Genomic DNA, 19,770 nt, shown 5'->3' on the forward strand with positions numbered 1-19,770 from the left:
TTCCCATTCATATAAAAGACCCTGGTGACCACCAGTAGTGCCCAAACAGATTATAAACCTTGAGATTTGAACCTCGACAGCTTACCAAACCAGTAAAACACAAGAAGAAGAACCATGAGTACGGCTGCCGTTCAGCAAAACCGGCCTTTCAATAGAGCCGTCAGAAAGATCAAGGTGGCTTCGACAGTGAACAGCCTGGCCAAGAGCTGGCAAAGCTGGGCAAATAAACACACCAACAAGCAAGACACAATCCCAAGCGGCTGGATGCCCGACACCATCATTGAGGATGAGAAAGAAAAGCAGAAGGAGAAGAGTGAGATGAAACTCTTGGTTACACCTCGTGTGGTATCGGTGAATAGCGAAGACTGTGCGGACGACGAGATCAAGACCGTAACCGTGACTAAAGCCATCATACCAAAATGTAATGAATACGAAAAAGACCTAGTGAGCGTCATCAAGGAGAAGATCAACACCAATCAGCTAACATCAGAGGACACCAAAAACTTCCTTGGCAATGAATCTCCCACCAGGAGACGTTACTGTGGTGGAAAAGCTGGAACTTTGGTGAAGGCACTTGGAAAGAAAGAGGAAAAGACAATGGGATCCCGAAGTAGCAGTTTTGATGCAGAGGACAGTGGTCTTGGGGAGGAAGCATCTCTGAGCGACAACAGTGATCAGAATGAGAACGAACCGAAGAAACATGTCAGCAGACACAAGGTATGTTTATCTGTATCAATCAAGCTATAATTATGGCGTATGTTTTGGCAGTTAGAGGCAAAAAACACAAACAATCAGGGAAATAATGAGAAACCAAGGAAACACACTAAACAGAGCAGGGAAACAGGAACTAAATGAAACAGAACAGAATATTAAAATAAGAGTCCATAAGCGTAACACTACCATATTTTCCAGGAAAATAATTAGCAGTTGACTATAAGTATGTACATTTTAAATAAATGAAAATGAATCATTCACAATAAGATCAATAACATGCATTTAGGACTTGCATTTAGGGTGGATTTTCATTTAATGACGGCTTTAAGTATTAGTGTGTACTGAACCAAACTGAAGAACAAGTTGTAATATTATGCTGCTGTCCACAAGACACCAAAACATTACTTTGGTTATCACTTAAAAGTTTAATTTTAGGAGGGCTAAAACAATAATCGATTACACTTTATTTTAAAGAGACATAGTTACATTGTACTTACTCATAAGTACTGTGTAATATTAATTATTAACTATATATACTTACTGTAGAGTTATGGTTGGAGTTAGGGTTTGGTTTAGGGTTAGTTACTTGTAATTATGCATAATTTACTGTTATTACTATAGTAAGTATATGTAGTAACGTTGTAACTATGTCAACTTAAAACAAAGTGTTAGCCAATAATCTTTTTAAAAATGATTCAGATTAATGCGGTTCACACAATTTTGGAGTTTATACATGATGTGAATTACTGCAGAAATGAACAGACTATTCATTCAAGGCTTTAATCAAAACAATGAAAGTTAACTCAGCATTATTTTAAACTATAGATTTAGCCTGTAAGTAATGGTCACAGTCTATATATACTGTCATTGCAGCACAATGTTCCATCATAAACTCAGACATGTTTTGCTGCAATGGAATATATGTAAATAAAAACAGTGATGGATCATTTACATCTGACCTTAAAAAGTAGCATGCTCACCCTCAACTTGACGAGTGAGATCCATCACAGCTGTGTCACCGTGGTATTTGATTCACCATCTTGCATTTCACAAGATGCATTTGCACCGGTTCAAATGGCACCCTTGTGAAATAAGTGGCCCTTGAAGATATCATGGCAAATATTTAGCAGTAATGCTCAGGCATGTTGGACAGTAGAGTTATATCACTGTCTGGTGACAAGCCAGGTGTCTACACCTCAAACAAGACCTGAATAATATATTAATGACAACCGATGAAAGAAATCAAAATTTACAGTACGTACTTTACTGATCTTATTGTGCACATGAATATAATGAAAAAAAAAAAGTTTAACTTCAGAAACACACTATTGCTTTAAATTAAATTAATAACTTGAAATAATCTTTAAAAAGCAACTTTCCTTTTCAGATAATGTCATCTAGTCCATGCTAAACACTATTACCAAAATACTTTCTTGTCTGAGTACTATAAAATCTATGGAGCCCCTAGAGGGACATGGTGGTGGAAAAAAATATGAGATGGGAGGAAAAAATATACATCTTTCAAAACTTTTGCGTTCCCCTGAGAAACTTTGCGGTCGATCGCAGAACTTTTTTTTTCCCTGAGAAACTTTGCATTTGCATACAACATTTCTGGGGGGGAACGCAAAACATTTGTGAGAGAACGCAAAAGCAGTAGGGCTGTCAAATCAATTAATCGCGATTAATTGCATCTAACATATTAGTTTTTGTTTATGTAGTGTGTATATATTGTTTTTATATATACATATGTGTATATATAGACACAGACATACACACACATATATATATATATAATATATAAATGTGTGTGTGTGTGTGTATGTGTGTGTGTATATATATATATATATATATATATATTATATTATATTTTTATATATATATATATATATATATATATATAATATATATATATAAAATATAATATAATATATATATAAAATATACACACACATATATAAACAAACTTTTATGTTAGATATGCTTAATCGCGATTGATCGACATATAATTTTCCCTCCCATCTCATATTTTTTTTGTCACTTTAGGGGCTCCATAAAAACTAGTTTATAAATTCTAATGCAAATTAGTAAAGATTATTAAAGATTTTAAGCTTTTATTTTTTATCATTTAATTTTCAGTGTTGACTTTTATTATCCAAACTCATCCATTTTATTTTGCAGCACCTCTCTTTTTTTGTATATAATTCTTTAAAACATACAATTGACTCTGTGGTTCTCAATAACCTATCAACCCTGTCATTTCTGGTCCTTTCAGATTAAAATAGCCACAATGAATGACCTGAAGAGCAGGTGGCAGCAGTTCGCTAAAGAACACATTGAGGGTCAGAAGCTCAACCCTTTCAGTGAAGAGTTTGACTTTGAGCATGCAATGGCTATTCGACTCCACAAGGGCGACGCAGGATATGGACGGCCCAAAGAGGGATCCAAAACAGCCCAGCGTGCCGATCGAGCCCAGAAACACATCCATCGTGAGATGGATGAGATGTGCTTTATCATTCGCGACATGGGCCAACGCGATAAGAATGGACATATCTGGGTTACCTTCGGCCGCCTGTTTGACCGCTACGTTAAAATCTCAGATAAAGTTGTGGGAATCTTGTTGCGCTGTCGCAAACACAAGATGGTGGACTTTGAGGGCGAGATGCTATGGAAGGGCCAGGATGATGATGTTATAATCACGTTACTGGTTTAATGTTCTGAAAAGTTGCTATGCTAAAATATAGCTAACAATAGCAGTGTCAGGGAGTAACTTATAACTAATAGTAACTTATTTTTTTTCAGTAGTGTGACAGTAGCTCAATTCTTTTCAAAGTACTGTAGCTTTTCCACTGAAAACAAGTAATGGAGTAGAATGTCAAAATGGTACATTGCTGTTTTTTACACATTGGAAAAGCTGTGCAAATTTAAACAAAGATTGTTTTGATGCTATTTTTTTGCTTCAGATAAAAACTTCTTTCAAAAAGGTAGCTTGAGTGTAGTTGAACTACTTTAAGAAGCTATCTGGTTTCAAATTAGCCCCTATTACACTATTTATAATTTTATTTAGCAGGATGAAATAGTAGAACCTTGAGAACGTTCCAGAAATCTGATAAACTCTCTGAGATGAACATGTGCTCTTCTGGTGCAAGATGTGTTTTAAAAGTGGCGTCAGGGTTTAGTTTTAGTGGTGAGGAGTGTCATATTTGAGATGGTGAAAGGGCGACTCCTCGCTCACAGTTTACACAAGGGAATGGACGGTTCTCTGCCTCCTCACGCATCAAACATCAGGCATCTTCTGAATGCTTAGCACACCAGCCTTGATTTCCAGACATGTTGTGGAAATAATCTCATGTTTCAAACTTCATGTTGCATGTTGCCCTGTCAGATCAGAGTTAGGGTTTCTTTTATGTTTTTGCACAATTAGTAATTCCCATCTGAATATTTTGTTCATTTGCGTCTATTTTCAAACATTTACTGTTGTTGTATTGTCCACTGTTTGTTCACTCATTTTAATAACCTCTTTCAAAATGAAAGCATGATGGTCTTCTTACAGAAGGATTTGTTATAAATACTTGAATATGTAGTATAAAAAAAATATTTATTTGATGTGGAATTATTCTTCTGTCAGTTAAGGGTGAAATAAAACCACAGAAAATACAACATTGACCTGAGAGGATGTCTCACTTTTTCCCCTCATTTTATATATATATATATATATATATATATATATATATATATATATATATATATATATACAGGTGCTGGTCATATAATTAGAATATCGTGAAAAAGTTCATTTTTTTATTGTAAATTATTTTAAAAAATGAAACTTTCATATATTCTAGATTCCCTACATGTAAAGTAAAACATTTCAAAAGTTTTTTTTTTTGTAAATTTGTTGATTAGAGCGTACAGCTAATGAAAGTCCAAAATCCAGTATCTCAAAATATTAGAATATTTACATTTGAGTTTCATTAAATGACCATCCCTACAGTATAAAATCCGGGTATCTTTTGTTCTTTGAAAGCACACTAATGGGGAAGACTGCTGACTTGGCAATGGTCCAGGAGACAATCATTGACACCCTCCACAAAGAGAGTAAGTCACAGAAGGTCATTACTGAATGGGGTGGCTGTTTACAGAGTGAAATATCAAAGCATATTAAATGCAAAGTTGACTGGAAGGAAGAAATTGGGTAGGCAAAGGTGCACAAGCAACAGGGATGACCGCAAGCTTGACAATACTGTCAAGTAAAGCCGATTCAAACACTTGGGAGAGCTTCACAATGAGTAGAATGAAGCCGGAGTCAGCACATCAAGAGTCACCACACTCAGACATCTTCAGGAAAAGGACTACCAAGCCACTTCTGAACCAGAGACAATGTCAGAAGCATCTTACAGTGGTCGAAAGTCCTCTTTTCAGATAAAAGTAAATTTTGCATTTCATGTTGAAATCATGGTCCCAGAGTCTGAAGGAAGACTGGAGAGGCACAGAATCCAAGCTGCTTGAAGTCTAGTATGAAGTTTCTGAAGTCAATAATGATTTGGGGGGGGCGTGACGTCTGCTGGTGTTGGTCCATTGTGTTTTATCAAGTGCAAAGTCAATGCAGCCATCTTCCAGGAGATTTTGAAGCACTTTATGCTTCCATCTGCTGACAAGCTTTATGGAGATGCTGATTTCCTTTTCCAGCAGGACTTTAGCACCTGCCCACAGTGCAAAAACCACTTCCAAGTGGTTTGCTGAGCATGATATTATTCATTTATATATATATATATATATATATATATATATATATATATATATATATATATATATATATACACATAACCCTCAGGTCCTACAATGTGCAGGCCTCCGACCCGGGTTGCCAGCATGGGAGGCGGGTGCACTAACAAGGACGCTAAAAACCGCAGTCTCTAGCATCAGTCATTAGTGCGCCTCTTGAGATCAGGGGAGTGAGGTTTATCCACACAGTTCTCACTAGCTGGCCTCCATTACACTCACCCCCCTAAACCTCACTCCCACCAGGGTCAGGACACCAATATAACCCCTCAGGTCCTACTCACCCCATGGGAGGCGGGCACACTAACAAGGACCGCAATCTCTAGCGTCAGTTGTTAATGCACCTCTTGAGATCAGGGAAATCAGGGGAGTGAGGTTTACCTGCACAGCTCTTACTAGCTGGCCTCCGTTTTTATATATATTTATATATATATATATATATATATATATATAAATATAGTACTGTGCAAAAGTCTTAGGCACTTCAGTATTTTCACCCAAAAAAAAAAAAGCCTTTAAGCCAGTTATTTATATCCGTCATCGAGTCCGTCTGGAATTACATGAAGATACAGAAAAAACTGAGACAGACTAAATCCAGAAGAACTGCAGCAACGTCCCCAAGATGCTCGAAGAAACCGACCTGCAAATCTACAGTACTGTGAAAAGTTTTAGGCACTTGTGTTAAAATGCTGTAACGTGAGGATGCTTTAAAAACATGTCATAAATAGATTTATTTACCAATTAACTAAATTAAATCAATATTTGGTGTGACCACCCTTTAAGTGTACCTAGGACAAAAGCTGTTTTAAACACAAACATAGTTTTTCAGGTAGCTTTGGAGTTAGGTTTCTGCCAGTTGTAAGTAATGTTTTTTGAAAATCTAAAAATGCAGAAAGATTTCTGTGATGAGTAGGTTTAGGGTTAGGGGATATATACAGTTTGTACTGTAGAAAAATCAATAAGTCAATGGAAAGTCCCCATAAAACATGAAAACCCGTGTGTGTGTGTGTGTGTGTGTGTGTGTGTGTGCGTGGGATGTGTATAAAAGCAACCTGAATCCTTTGTAATTACATCAAACAGGGACAAGATTATTCATCTGTCCCTTTGTTAGTGACAGTGGCTACACACACACACACACACACACACACACACACACACACACACACACACACACACACACACACACACAGAATAATGAAACTCAGCTGTATCCCCTAAATACCAACATCCAGCTCAATTCCCAAATCAAGAGTGCTTGATCTAATTTTCCTTGATCTAACTCTTAAAAAGCCATTTCGTCTCCTGATAAAGACTTGAGTGAAACAGACAGACTGGGTAACTATAACACTCAGGCAGTCAGAAATATCTGATTCTCTCTGACATGCTCAATAAGCTCATCTTTATATGTTGGTTGTCAAAGGTTATCAGATGGTTTCAGAGGAAGTCTCCTTTCTAAACCACAACACTTCAGGGAGCTCATGCAGTCATCAGCCGCACAATGTTTTGTAAATCAGAGTGAGCTATTTTATTCTTTATAACCATTTTCAACAGAGTAACAATACACTAAATTGTGCATGTATTAACAGTGACATTATTTTACGAATTCAAATTCATTATTTTACATATAATAAATAGTATTAAGGAATTAAACAAGTATCTCCACAAAGAAAAATATCACAGCATCCAATTTAGGAATATGTTGATTATTTTGCCATATCAACTTCAACAAGTATATTTGATATGGTAAATCGTTAAGTAGTAACAAAAATGTGTGGTGAAAATTGTGATGACGAAAGGCCATGACTATTTACCAGATTGAAATAAAATTAATTACAAAAAGAAAGAGAAAGACAGAAATACACATAAAAACAGAATGACATTCTTGCATGCTCGTTTCTCCGCCGTACAATTGAATTGTGTTAAGACCTCTGGTTTACAAGTTAAGGCTTTACAAAAACTATTCCTAATTCAACATGTGGAATGGAGATGATTAATTTTTATGCTCTATAAATCACATTCTTTTAAACATTTGGAGTGTATTTGGAGTTTAAAAGCTATTATGCAAATATATCCAATCCATTTTACAGTAGCCTATCAGCAAGACCATCATGCTGATATAAACAGAAGAATTGTGTTGCTTAACCAAAGTATTACAGCCTAAAAAACTAAAATGTCAATATTGACCATCTTTTGATGAGTTACTGTTGTTTTGCCCACTAAATCCAAGCTGTCTATTTACAGTAAACAGACCAATAAAATGGAACAGGAATCATATGTAGTTTTTCAGACAGTGATTGACTATGATCAATGGAATTATGCTATATTAAATTGATGTATATTAATATATATGGTTTATATTAAAGGTACACTATACTTTTTTTGTTGTTCAGAATAACAAAATTTAAATAATTAACAAGTCAATACATAATAATAAGTCAATACATCATGAATGCGTCTTCCAAAACGTGTTTTGTCTTACCCTGATTCACTATGGTAAGCCTGTTATAAGTGTTTATATTTTAGAGCTAGCGGGATGGTTTTCGCGGGAAATTGCATACATACGTCACTCACCGCGTGTGTCACTTCATATCCGTAAATAGAGAAATGTTTCTCCGGCTACTTTGATGGGTATATAGTGTGGGAGTGACATAAGATAATTTAGTTGTCACAACTTTTTTTTCTCGCAATTGCAAGAGTTATAAAGTCAGAATTGCAAGATATAAAGTCTCAATTCTGACTTATTTCTCGCAATTGCGAGTTTTTAATCACGCAATTCTGACTTTTCTTAGAATTGCGAGTTATAAAGTCAGAAATGCATGATATAAACTGGCAATTGCGTCTTGTAAAGTCAGAATTGCAATATAAATTCGCAATTCTGACTATAACATGCAATTATTAATTTAATCTCACAATTCTGACTTAATAACTAGCAATTCTGACTATAACTGTCAATTCTGACTTTATATCTCGCAATTCTGACTTTATAACTCGCAATTGTGAGGAAAAAAGTCATAATTGTGAGATAAAAAGTCGCCATTAAATTTTTTATTTTTTATTTCATAGCGGAAACAAGCTTCCATACTTAAGCCTAGAACTGAATGTTTTATGAACAGTAGGATAACCATATTCATCCACACAGTCACGCAGAGCCGAAGCACAACCAAAACAAAGTTTTTCTGCAAATTGCATGCAGTTTTGTTCTTTAACCGCTAGAGGGCCAAAAGTTACTTAGTGTACCTTTAATATACAGTGCTAATCACTACATTGCTCATTTTTTTCAAGCTTCTTTAAGCTTTTCCAAATCATTAATTTCTTTTAGCCCATCAACACATCATGAAATGCACTTTTTTGGCACTAAATTGTTGAGGATCTCAGACATTCAGTGCTTCGTCTAAAACTGAGTATCTACTATATTGCTACATGGATGCAGAAGTTTCTAATGTAATGCAGAGACAATCTGGCTTTACTCCCTGTAACAAATAAAGTGAGCAAAAATTGATTTAGTTATTGCTTTTTAAGACAATGAACATTTAATTCTTCGAAAAGAATGTGGCAGTGCTTTATATGGCCTTAACAACATGATTATGTTGAGGGTGTTTGAGGTATGTTTTTCAGCGTTAATTGAAATAATCACTCCCGAGACTCTCAGAGAGGAATAAATCTTTTTAAAAAATCCTTTTGTCTAGTGGTAAATCTTGTATTTCCTTCACAAATAGTCATATTGTTATGCTGGACATAAAAATTCTTGTCTATGCAGAATGCTGTTTTCTTCCATTTAGTTTTCTGTGCTAGCATGTATAAATGTTTTGCTTTTCACCATTTCAGGACATATGAAAAGAAATTGTATCAGTATTATTTATTAATAAAGATGGCACAGAGTATATCTCTGTGCAGTGTAACAGTATTTGTTTGATCATTCGCTGCTACATGTTTGCTCGACTGCCAGCGAAAACGCTCTATAATCCAATTCCATGCAAATTCTCATTAGATCGTGGCAAACTAAGATGCCTTTCATGCGTATGCTACTATCTAATGCTACAACCTTATCATTGCTACTAAAGATTCTGCATCCTGAAGTCACAAATAATATAATAATATAAAGAAGAAAATTAACTTTGGCTTATGCCAAACTAGCGGTTGCTTGTAAGAAAGACATTTAAGATCATAAAGTGCAAAATGAAATTATCTTTTTATAATTACTGATAGACTGTAAAATATCTATCGACCAGGCCCATTAATTTGATCGATATTTGGCCATTTTTTGTCCAATTGGCCGATTTACAGAAGTGGTCATTCCGCATAGTGTCAGTTTTAAAAATCACAACTTTGTTGATCGATAGCATAAATTTTCAAATATTTGTCATTTGTTATTATATATGTATATATCATGTCTGCTTTCTATCACTTTCTAGATATCGGTATCAGCCATTAAAAACCTGTTGGCCACTACTGCAGTTATAACTGTAAGTATATAATTTACTGACATTAAGCACTCTATAACCATATGTTACTTAAGTGTCTTGCATCCATTTTCTTTTTTCCATATACTATTAGTGTGGAAAAATATACAGTGACATCAACATTCCTCATCTGGAATATATCACTGTTACCTCGGGAAAAGACTGTGGACAATTATCATCTCTCTTTTCAAATTTGTGTCTGGCTAGATTATTGATCAATAAAGCATCTAGTCACTGAATATAGACACTAACCACAAATAAAGCCACTTGCTGGCAACATTGGCACTGTTCAGTAATGAGAAAGACGAAACAGAAGAGACACGAACAGAAAAAGATCATTGACTCTTGTCAAACTACACATATTGAATCTTTTTAAGACATATATCTGTTCCTGTATTGTTAATTACGCAAGATAATGAATGCAAACCCGCACTTTTTTACCGATACATTCTTCTTTCTATCGTATGTCATATTGCACAAGCCCATCCGTTTCATCTAATAGGAATCAATCCGTTGCAGCACCCACAAACATTGGCCTGTTTTCTGGAAATCAATTTTAAATTGAGGACGTTTCCTCTGAAAGACATACGGACCATCACAAGCTAATGTGTTGAAAGCTAAAATAAAGCCCAGACGTTTGGTCTGCATTCTTTGCCTGTCCTGAAGTCTTTTTCTCGGAGGCTGAAAAAGAGCATTCCCTCTGTGGTCGATTCTGGAATATTCCAGAAAGGCTATTTGTTCTGAAGAAATTCTAGAACATTCCAGAGGGTTCCAGTGCTGCAGTCATGCACAACCAGGGGCTGTGAGAGCCCTTCCAGAGAAAAATAAATCTAGTTGAGTTGTTAGTCTTAGGAGCGTTCACAGCACGGCCCCACGGTGCTCTCCAGAGAGAGCTGTGAGGAGTGTCGGATCAGCGGCGCCATTGTGGGATCCACCATAGAAGAGGTGGGGAAAAGCTTGTACCAGCCAATCACCATGTTTGTCAAATCCAGCTCCTCCAATAGGATGCGTGCCACGCCCATAAAGCATTTACGATCCATCCGGCCATAGTTTCCCCAAACAATGACCTGTTTGTGAGAGATGGAAGTATTATTTATCATATGGAACAATCAACAGTTTTGATTATAATATCGACAATTTAACATTTATATCATTTAATTGATCATTATTCACATTGATTTTTTGTTAGTTCCATTAATCTAAAGGTGAATCACACGATTTGAAATGTATATAATCCTCCTAATTCAAAAGTCTCTATTTTGAATTTATTATAATTCATAATGATTTTTTGTTCCATTAATCTGGGTGATTATCAAAATTTGAAATGTATTTAATCATCATAAATTCATCATTCTCAATTTTGAATTTTTCATGATTCATAATGATTCTTTGTTAGTTCCATTAATCTGGGTGAATATTACAGTTTGAAATGTATATAATCTTTGTTATTCATAAGTTTAAAATAGAATATAATCCTCATAATTCATAAATGAATAATTCTCAATTTTGAATTTACCATTATTCATAATGATGTTTGTTTCATTAATCTTATGTCCAGAAATACATGTCCAGATCACCTTAAAATCTAAAAAATTATATTTTGCATAAAGAAAATAAAGCATATTTTTGGAGCATTAAGATTTTTTTTTTCATTAAAATTAAGCAATTTTGTAATTACTCTGTGAATTCTCATCACATTCTCATTACTGTATTTTATCCCACATTACTTAAAAAAATTCTGTAATACAATGATTTTTTTTTTTTTAAATAAACCTTTACCATTTAAATAGTACATCATAATTTTTTTCTGCATCAAAGTGTCAAATTCAGTGTTTTTGCATTACAGTAATGACAAATTGCTTTATTGTCATGAAAATAATGTCACATCGCAAAAGTTCCTTAAAATAGGCTACATTTTCTTTAAGCAAAACAAAATTTCTTAGTTCTTTCTTTTGATTTTTGTGGTGTAATATAATGCAGACATGTTTTTGATAGGTTTTGTGTGATTCTTCCATCTTATATAGCACAAAACTGAATAGTTAAATTCCCAAATATGATAATGTGTGAAAAATTTGAAGAATAATCTTTAAAAAGGGAATCAATCTGAAAGTTCCCTTAGATTCATTACATAATAATGGAAGATGTTTGGATGGAGGGTGCCGTACATCAGTGAATAAACAAATGCAAATGATGTTTTTCCCACCACCTGATGTTCCTGAACATCCTGCGGTCTGTTCTAACCTTTAATGTTTGCTGTGACAGGTTCTCATAAACGGTGTCCTTAGAAAAATGTATAATACGGAGAGATATGAAATGTTTCTCCCTATTCCTTCTCCACTGCTAAAAATAAAGCATTCACTGCATTGCTTTTTCTTTGCCTGTTCTCTTCGCAAGTGATGGAGAGAATGTATAAGAAATGATCATTCACTGACATCACGTCACCTACAGAGAAATTACACCAAACTGGAAAAGACGTGGGTAAAATTTGCTGTAAATTAGAGCCTTTAATCGCTGTTTTCTTTGTCATTTAAATAACAAACCAGACAGATGCATTTAAAGTGCTTGACACCCTAATGTTCAATGCATTAAGAAATGCAAGTATTCTAGGGTTAGTTTGCTGGTTTGATGTTGCAGTTTTAAGCAACACTACTTCTTTTGCTCATACTTAGAGTTTGACATTTGAACATCCTCTTACCCTAAATATTAAAGTACTTTTGTAAAAACCTCTATGATGGAGCGTAGTATCATTGCGGTCAGTTTTCCACAAGCAACCCTAATTTATTCTTCAGAAAAGGTCGAAATCTAGTTTACCTGTACAACCTTTCCCTGCGGGCTCTCTGAAAAAACAAGGACTTGATTGTAAAGGGGATCTAGCGATTTCCGAACAGACTTCGTCTTCTTTTTGGCAATGCAGATGCCATTTTCCAGAAGGTACACTTTAATGTAGGCCGCTGAAAAGGAGGAAGAAAACAAAAAAAATATAATAGTAGTTCAAACTACATCCTTGAAATCTGCAAGACACTGAAAATCACTTTGAATACCCAGAAGAGCCACCAATTTAGACTCTTTTCAATTTCCCTTCTTTTTTCAAAACACACACACATTCGCTTCTAGATAATGAATGCTCAAATAAGAAAAGAACAATCACAGATTGGATCTAAGAGAAACTTGTGTATTTGAGAACCAATCTATAAACATTTTCAGTCAGTTTTGTCCTCTGGCTAAATTAATCTAATCAGACTCATCCCTCAGTACGTCAGGTTTTGTCTGATGAAGAATCACCTGGAGGGCCCTTAGATCCAGGCTTCATGATGAGTCCTCGAGCCTGAATGATCTCAACCTCCAGCTGCCCGTTCCTCTCCATCAGACCGATCTCAACATCTCCTGAAAAACATCAACGCACATTAAAGAATGTCAAGTGACATGGGTGAATACAGGTAAAGTGACTTTTTCATCCTTTTTCAATAGCATTGTGTTGATCTTAGCTATTTAAATATTTTACTGACAAATTACATTGTCATTTGTAGTCTTATTTAAAGTTATTTTATTGAGAAAGTTCAGTCCTGGAAGCTCATTGATCCATACAGCATTTTGGCTAAATGGCTGCTTTTAGTAACATAGATGCAAAACGCAGCACCCACACAAAGAACACATTTTGTTATTTTTTTACTCTACTCCAACGAAATTGGTAATCATAATTATTTGATTTCTATCATTTTACATCACATTTGAGAACTAAATAAGCCTTGATTAGCATTCACTGACCATTTCTTGAAATGACATCGAAATTACATTGTTTCAATACCCTAATTTCAGAGTTTGCTTCTTTAATTATATAACTGTTTTTGTCAGAGGTTTGTTGAAATTATTTTTCATTATAATTTTTTTTAGAAGCATTAAGATGGAAAAGCATGTTAATTTTTATGCATACTAATTTCCAAGTATTTAATTAAATATTTTGTTAAACAAACCACCTTTCGACAAGCACCTCTGACAATTAATAACCACTTGTTGAATATTTAAAAAGGTGTCAATTTTTGCCAATCTCCATCATGCTTGTTACATACATATTAATGAAAATTGTGTGTATATATATATATATATATATATATATGATGCATAATTTTCATTATCATTTTAACACAATAAAACACAAAATTGTGTATTTACAAATGGCTAACTTTTATTTGCATAAAAGAAAAGGAGACATTTCAGCCTGTTCACCTGTAGTACATTAAGATGCGAGGTAGCATCAGTAGTCTGATGTATAAGTGCACTCACCCAGTGAAGTTGTAGCTAATGTCTGTCTCCCCACAAACTGAGCCGGCCCCATCCCATCCAGAAAGTCACTAAACTGAGCATCTGATGCCAAACACATTCCACTGTAGTTCAGACTAAAGGGAAGAAAACAGGGCAGTGTTACTTTGAACATTGGCATTCATTTGATTTGAAGTTTCATGTATACAATTTAATGAGTGGTGTGTTTTGTTGGCCATATATTTAGCTGGATAGAATATAGATAAAGCCGTATTAAAGGTGGGGTAAGCCATTTTTCAAAAACGCTGTTGGACATTGTTGATATTTGAAATCAACCCAAACAAACCCACCCCTCTTTTCACTGCTCCGCCTCCAAAACTCACCCTCCAATTATAACCTCCCTGCTCCAAGTCAGTCTCGAACCTCGGCCTGATCGCTGCTGCCAGGTGAGGCGAGTGCACTAACAATGACGGTAAACACCACATTCTCTAGCGGTCATCAGTGCACAGGTTTACCTGCAGAACTCTCACTAGCTGGCCACTGTGACACATGCAGTGCAAGAGTGGATGTCTGTTTATCACAGCTGACACGCAACTAAATAATGCTTCATGAAAAATAAGGCGAAGATGATGAACGAACGACAAGGAAGCAAAAAAAATGAAAGTACAGTACACAAGACTAAATACAAACAAGTGTTTGTTGCTAGTCGGCAACAGCACAGCAGCTCCAGACATTCAATGACACTCAAACCCAGAGTTACTCGCTTGTGGAGCAGAATCAAAGCAGCCTCTCTGAAAACAGGCAGTTCTCTCCAGCGCTGGAAAGCTTTTCTAATATAAACACGGGTCCTAAAGTGCTTGCCCAGTCATAAACCTTCATTCCAGTGATATTCTTTTGAGCTCTTTTGTATTGTGTCTCATCTCTCTTTCTGTTTTTTTTCTTGCTCGTTCTGTCTCCTCGACCGTCATATGCCCCCTAATGCTGATTGGTTACACGTTTGTTGTTGGTGTCGGCCCGACTAACTTCCAAACAGTGTTTTTGAAAAATGACTAAACCCACCTTTAAAATAATGTTCAGAAGTTCAGTGCAGACATTTTTGAATGCATTGAGTACATTTATTTCATTGCTTTGAGTATTGACAGCCTAAATTGAGCATGTAGAATTACTTTCTGTCATTTGTAAAGGTTAATTTCCAATCAGTTTTTTTCATTTTATATTCAGCTTGCAAAAATATCTGGCTTTCAGAATATCTGTGTTGCTTGTGATGGCTTTGAAGATGCTAATGACATTTTCACATTATGAACATGTATGACTGACATTAAGAGTTTTGCTTTATTCTGTGATGTCTGAACCGATAATGGCACGGCTCTGTGATGGGACGGGATCGGTGGACGGAAGGCTCTTCTCTTTTATATAATGAAGACAGACAGCCTTTAAGCCTGACAGTGAAGCTCTGCTTTGATAGTGCAGAGTGCTCCACTGGAGCAAAGCCAACACAGACACATATAATCATACTGCTTTCCTGTTCCTATAGGCACATTTCAGAGGTATGCGGCCAAAAATTCATTACTAACAGTATATGTGTTTCTAGGAGATGAGCCCAATGCTCCGTGTCATATTCACCCTAGTGATCCCTTGAAATAGGAGGCCTGGCCTTCATCTAATAGCACAGCAGTGACTAGCCACTTTTTCATCAGCCTTGGTTTCCGGAAATATTTTTCGGATTACTTTTACCCCCCAAAAAATCTTCAATAAATAATTCTAAGCCTTAAAAAAACCCAACAAGCTCCAATACTAATCACAATGTTATAAACTATACGTATATACACACACAAAGTAAAGTATATACACTTTGACAGTATATATAAAATATTAATAATGTTATTAATTATTCATAATCAAATATATTAATACACAGTGTTATATATTTTGAAGTATATTGTCAAAGAAATGGCCATGTACCTGCTTGTCTCATTTGTGAAATGATTCTCATCTCTCATTTTCTGTTTTACTCTTCAGTTAAAATTAAAGACTTAATATCAGCTATCTACACAAGTGAAGAAGCCCATATTTGCTTATCGTAGCTTTTTATGATGTTTTTTCAGCAAACAGAAGGCAGCCACTTGTGCTTGGATGAGATTAATTAGGTCCAATTTTTTGTAACAAGAGATCCATTTTAGATACAGAAACAGATGGTGGTGGAAAAAGTGTTTTTCTTCTGCAAGAAAAAAAGGGCTCTTGGGCCAAAGATGGGAAAGGGGTGCTTATTTGAGCCAATGTAACCACCCTGCTCTGTACATCTCTGCTGACATAATGTGTTTTCACATTCCGTGTGAAGATGTAGTACCACATAGAAGTTGAGATTGGGCATATTTGATGTGGTTATTGTTGTAAAAGAAATGCCACTCATTTTACTTTGTGACTTCTCACTAAAACTGGGCCATTTGTAGGTTGATTCTCCTGAAAACACTGTGGCACTATTAAAACATTTTTCTTTTTATTTAAACAGTCCAACACAACAACTACGACTCAACCAATGGCGTGAGTTTGGGGCGGGACTATCTGTTTTGACCGACCAATGGCAGATGGGGTGAGTGTTCAGGAAACCTGTTTGGAAATAGTCATTACACACACATTTCATCTGTATTTATATCAATTAAAAAGAACATATGCATTTTAAAAAGCTATCCTTGGTGGTCCTATATCACATTCTCCTTCAAGCCTCCTTTCAAACCTATCCCTCCCTCCCTTCTCCATTCCCATTCTTCTGTGTTTGTTCTCAATGATCCTCCACACTAATGTGGACGGATTCATAATTAATTTTCTTTCTGCGGTTTGACCTCGATTCTCTCCGGCTCCCCTCCACCCATTCCCAGTTCTGTCTCTTTCGCTTGCCATCTCCGCACAGGTCTATTTTTAAAATGCTTTTGGGAGGGTCCAGACAATCCTGATGCCTAATACTCAGACTGGGCATCCCAAGAGACGCCATTTTCATTGGCCCTTCATTCTCTTGCTCATTTTTCACTTCATCCTGTCTCTTTGTCCCACGTCAATATCTAGTTCATCATTTAGTCTCTCGTCTGGTGTTCCTATCCACTTGTCTCTCTGTTCTTCAAGGAATAGTCATCATTTACTCCCCCTGATGTCAGAATCTTTATATAACCACACCACCAAAAAAGAATCATAAAAGTATCCCAAACAAATTATTTTCACTATAATAATATTCACTATAATTACCTTTTTCTTTTTTTTTGGTCTAATTTTCCAATTAAAATATGAACAAATAATTTTACTTGAAGCTACACTTTTTAACTAAAAAAATCTGCCAGTGCAGACAAAAATACACTTAAACAAGATTTATTCTTTTATGCAGTGGTACGTCTCATGTAAATTTAGCTTGTTTTAAATGTTGGTTGATATACACTGCCATTCAAAAGTGACAGTGATAATGTTTGAACTCTACTGATCAAAGAACCCTGAAAAATGTATATTATTCAAATTTTAATAATATTTCACAATAGTACTGCTTTTACTTTATTTTTGATGTAAATGCAGCCTTGAGACTTCTTTTAAAAACATTAAAATATCTTACCAAACCCAAACTTTTGAATGGTAGCGTATTTTTTGGACAATAAAGGCCTGTTCACACCAAGAACGATAACTATAAAGATAACTGTATTTGCATCCACACGAACATATGATAACGGTCTGTTTATTCGAAGCTCACACGCTGCAGTTTCAAAGTGTGTACAACTTCCTCTCTTATTGCATTTACACGGCTTTAACCAGCAGATGTCCTCAGCATGCTATGTTTCGAGTGAATACTATAGCTAGTGTAATCGATCTAATCTAACAGTGAATTTAGCTGACAAAGTCAATATAGTGGAATAAAAACAACGCCTAGTCTTTTTCACTGCAACTTCAAAGGAAGCTAGACAATGTTGTCGAAACTAGCGCTGGATACCTGAAGTAATTTTATGTTCTGTTTGCTAGCCTAGCATAATGATCTCATCGTTAATACTTCTCACCATTTTTTATTTCGAGGGTATGACCGATTATATTCCATAAATCCATTTTCTTTAAAGTATCCTTGAAAAGGGGGGTTGACTTGTCAAACAGTGGTGGCTTTATCTGAACCTCGCAGCAATTAACTTCTCCGCAATGTCGTCTGCCATTTTAAATGGCGAGCCCTTAAATTATTACGTATTCTTATTGGCTGGCAGTGTTTTATTGTTCAACAGCTGGGGAAAAAATCGCTCTGAAAGTGATCCCAATGATATCGTTTCTCTATCGTTATAATTGTGGTGTGGACAGTCATGTTCTTTTATATTTAGAACAATTTTTAGAACTATATCTTTATAGTTATTGTTCTTGGTGTGAATGGGCCTTAAGACAAAGAAGGCCTAATTGAAAACTCATTAAGAAGTATTTATGCAGTGTTGAAGCCACATGAGGACCAAAAGTGTTTAAGTGCATCTTAGCCTCCAAAACAACTAAGCTAAATAAAAGCTAAAGAAGCAAAATTTATGATACCATTGTTGTCATATTTTCTCGCTGATTTATTATGTTATTGAAACAATCTTGACATACACTTTGATTTTTCATAGTAGACAGGAGCTGTACTTGTACAGGAAATGGCAGAAAGATGGCAGCTGAGTGAACTGATTTTGAAAACAACTTGGAAGGCTTGGAATGAAGCACACAAGTCTGACTACTTTTTTGTGATGTTTCTTATCTTTTAAGGAGCCATAAATTTAACAGCTGTGGTCATGGCTATGATGGACTGCAATTTGTGGAATAGGCTGCATGAAGATTCTTCAAAACATCTCCTTTTGTGTTCCACACGGGTTTGGGACGACATGAGGGTGAGTAAATGATGACAGAATGTTCATTTTTGGACAAAATATTCCTTTCACTCTCTCCTCTCTCTCATGTGACATTTCATCATTCTATCTCGCAAAATGGAGAGTCATTATTAGTCACTGGCCCCTGTGTGCACTGGCGTCAGCAGCAGCCATCAGTAAACACACATACATTACTACAAACGCTTCGGAGAGTGACAAATACACCTATCACCGCTCCACATATTACACGCCGCATTCTTGATGTCACTCGAATAAACATTTGTCTGTGTTATGTGTTAATCATGGCGTCTCAGCGCACTGCTTTCAATTGCTTTATATATCACTGTCTCCATGCTGTTCTTCTGGCGCTCATTGCATGCAAACTTTTTAAACAGATGCTCCATTCTTGCATGCAGGAGTATGTACAAGAGTTCTTTTCTGGAAGAAGGTGAAAAGTATGTAGGGAATGTTTATGCATCTAAAATAGAGCGCAGAAGTATCTGCTTATCTTTAAATGTGGCAGAGATTATCTTCTGTTCAATTATAGTTATATCTCTAAGTTTAGCTGGTTGTTTTTACCTGCCTTTTGAGAATTTATAGAATGTAGAACTCGACGTCACAATCCTTGTTAATTATACAGTGGCCCCAAAAAGAATTTGGACACTTAAAGGTGCAGTAAGTGATTTCTGAGAAACACTGTTGATATTTGAAATCAA

General features: G+C 35.6%; 2 protein-coding genes and 1 long non-coding RNA gene across 3 annotated transcripts in view; 2 read left to right on the forward strand and 1 right to left on the reverse strand.

Moving 5' to 3' along the window:
• On the forward strand, positions 1–4,377 carry abraa (actin binding Rho activating protein a). Its single transcript, XM_051898288.1, has 2 exons — positions 1–717; positions 2,987–4,377. Exons 1-2 carry the CDS (start codon positions 115–117, stop codon positions 3,422–3,424), a joined length of 1,041 nt encoding a protein of 346 aa, XP_051754248.1. The 5' UTR covers positions 1–114; the 3' UTR covers positions 3,425–4,377.
• Positions 4,378–6,994: 2,617 nt separating this feature from the next.
• Positions 6,995–19,770, reverse strand: part of rims4 (regulating synaptic membrane exocytosis 4) — a 35,806-nt gene continuing 23,030 nt past the window's right edge. The window contains exons 3-6 of the mRNA XM_051897840.1: positions 14,235–14,347; positions 13,236–13,337; positions 12,765–12,904; positions 6,995–11,020 (exon numbers count right to left, since the gene is read on the reverse strand). Of these exons, the coding sequence (XP_051753800.1) occupies positions 10,802–11,020; positions 12,765–12,904; positions 13,236–13,337; positions 14,235–14,347 (574 nt within the window). The 3' untranslated portion in view covers positions 6,995–10,801. The remainder of the gene's footprint in view (positions 11,021–12,764; positions 12,905–13,235; positions 13,338–14,234; positions 14,348–19,770) is intronic.
• Positions 13,246–19,770, forward strand: part of LOC127514732 (uncharacterized) — a 28,953-nt gene continuing 22,428 nt past the window's right edge. The window contains exons 1-3 of the long non-coding RNA XR_007930696.1: positions 13,246–13,390; positions 16,720–16,800; positions 18,954–19,075. This is a non-coding gene — a long non-coding RNA (uncharacterized LOC127514732). The remainder of the gene's footprint in view (positions 13,391–16,719; positions 16,801–18,953; positions 19,076–19,770) is intronic.

Source organism: Ctenopharyngodon idella, chromosome 6 (assembly GCF_019924925.1).
Source record: "Ctenopharyngodon idella isolate HZGC_01 chromosome 6, HZGC01, whole genome shotgun sequence".
NCBI classification, from domain to species: Eukaryota; Metazoa; Chordata; class Actinopteri; order Cypriniformes; family Xenocyprididae; genus Ctenopharyngodon; species Ctenopharyngodon idella.

Bases quoted from the DNA above. Each gene is read 5' to 3' on its own strand.
- abraa (XM_051898288.1), top strand. From the start codon at position 115: ATGAGTACGGCTGCCGTTCAGCAAAACCGGCCTTTCAATAGAGCCGTC. The intron at 718-2,986 runs GTATGTTTATCT...TGGTCCTTTCAG, and splicing joins AACATGTCAGCAGACACAAG to ATTAAAATAGCCACAATGAA.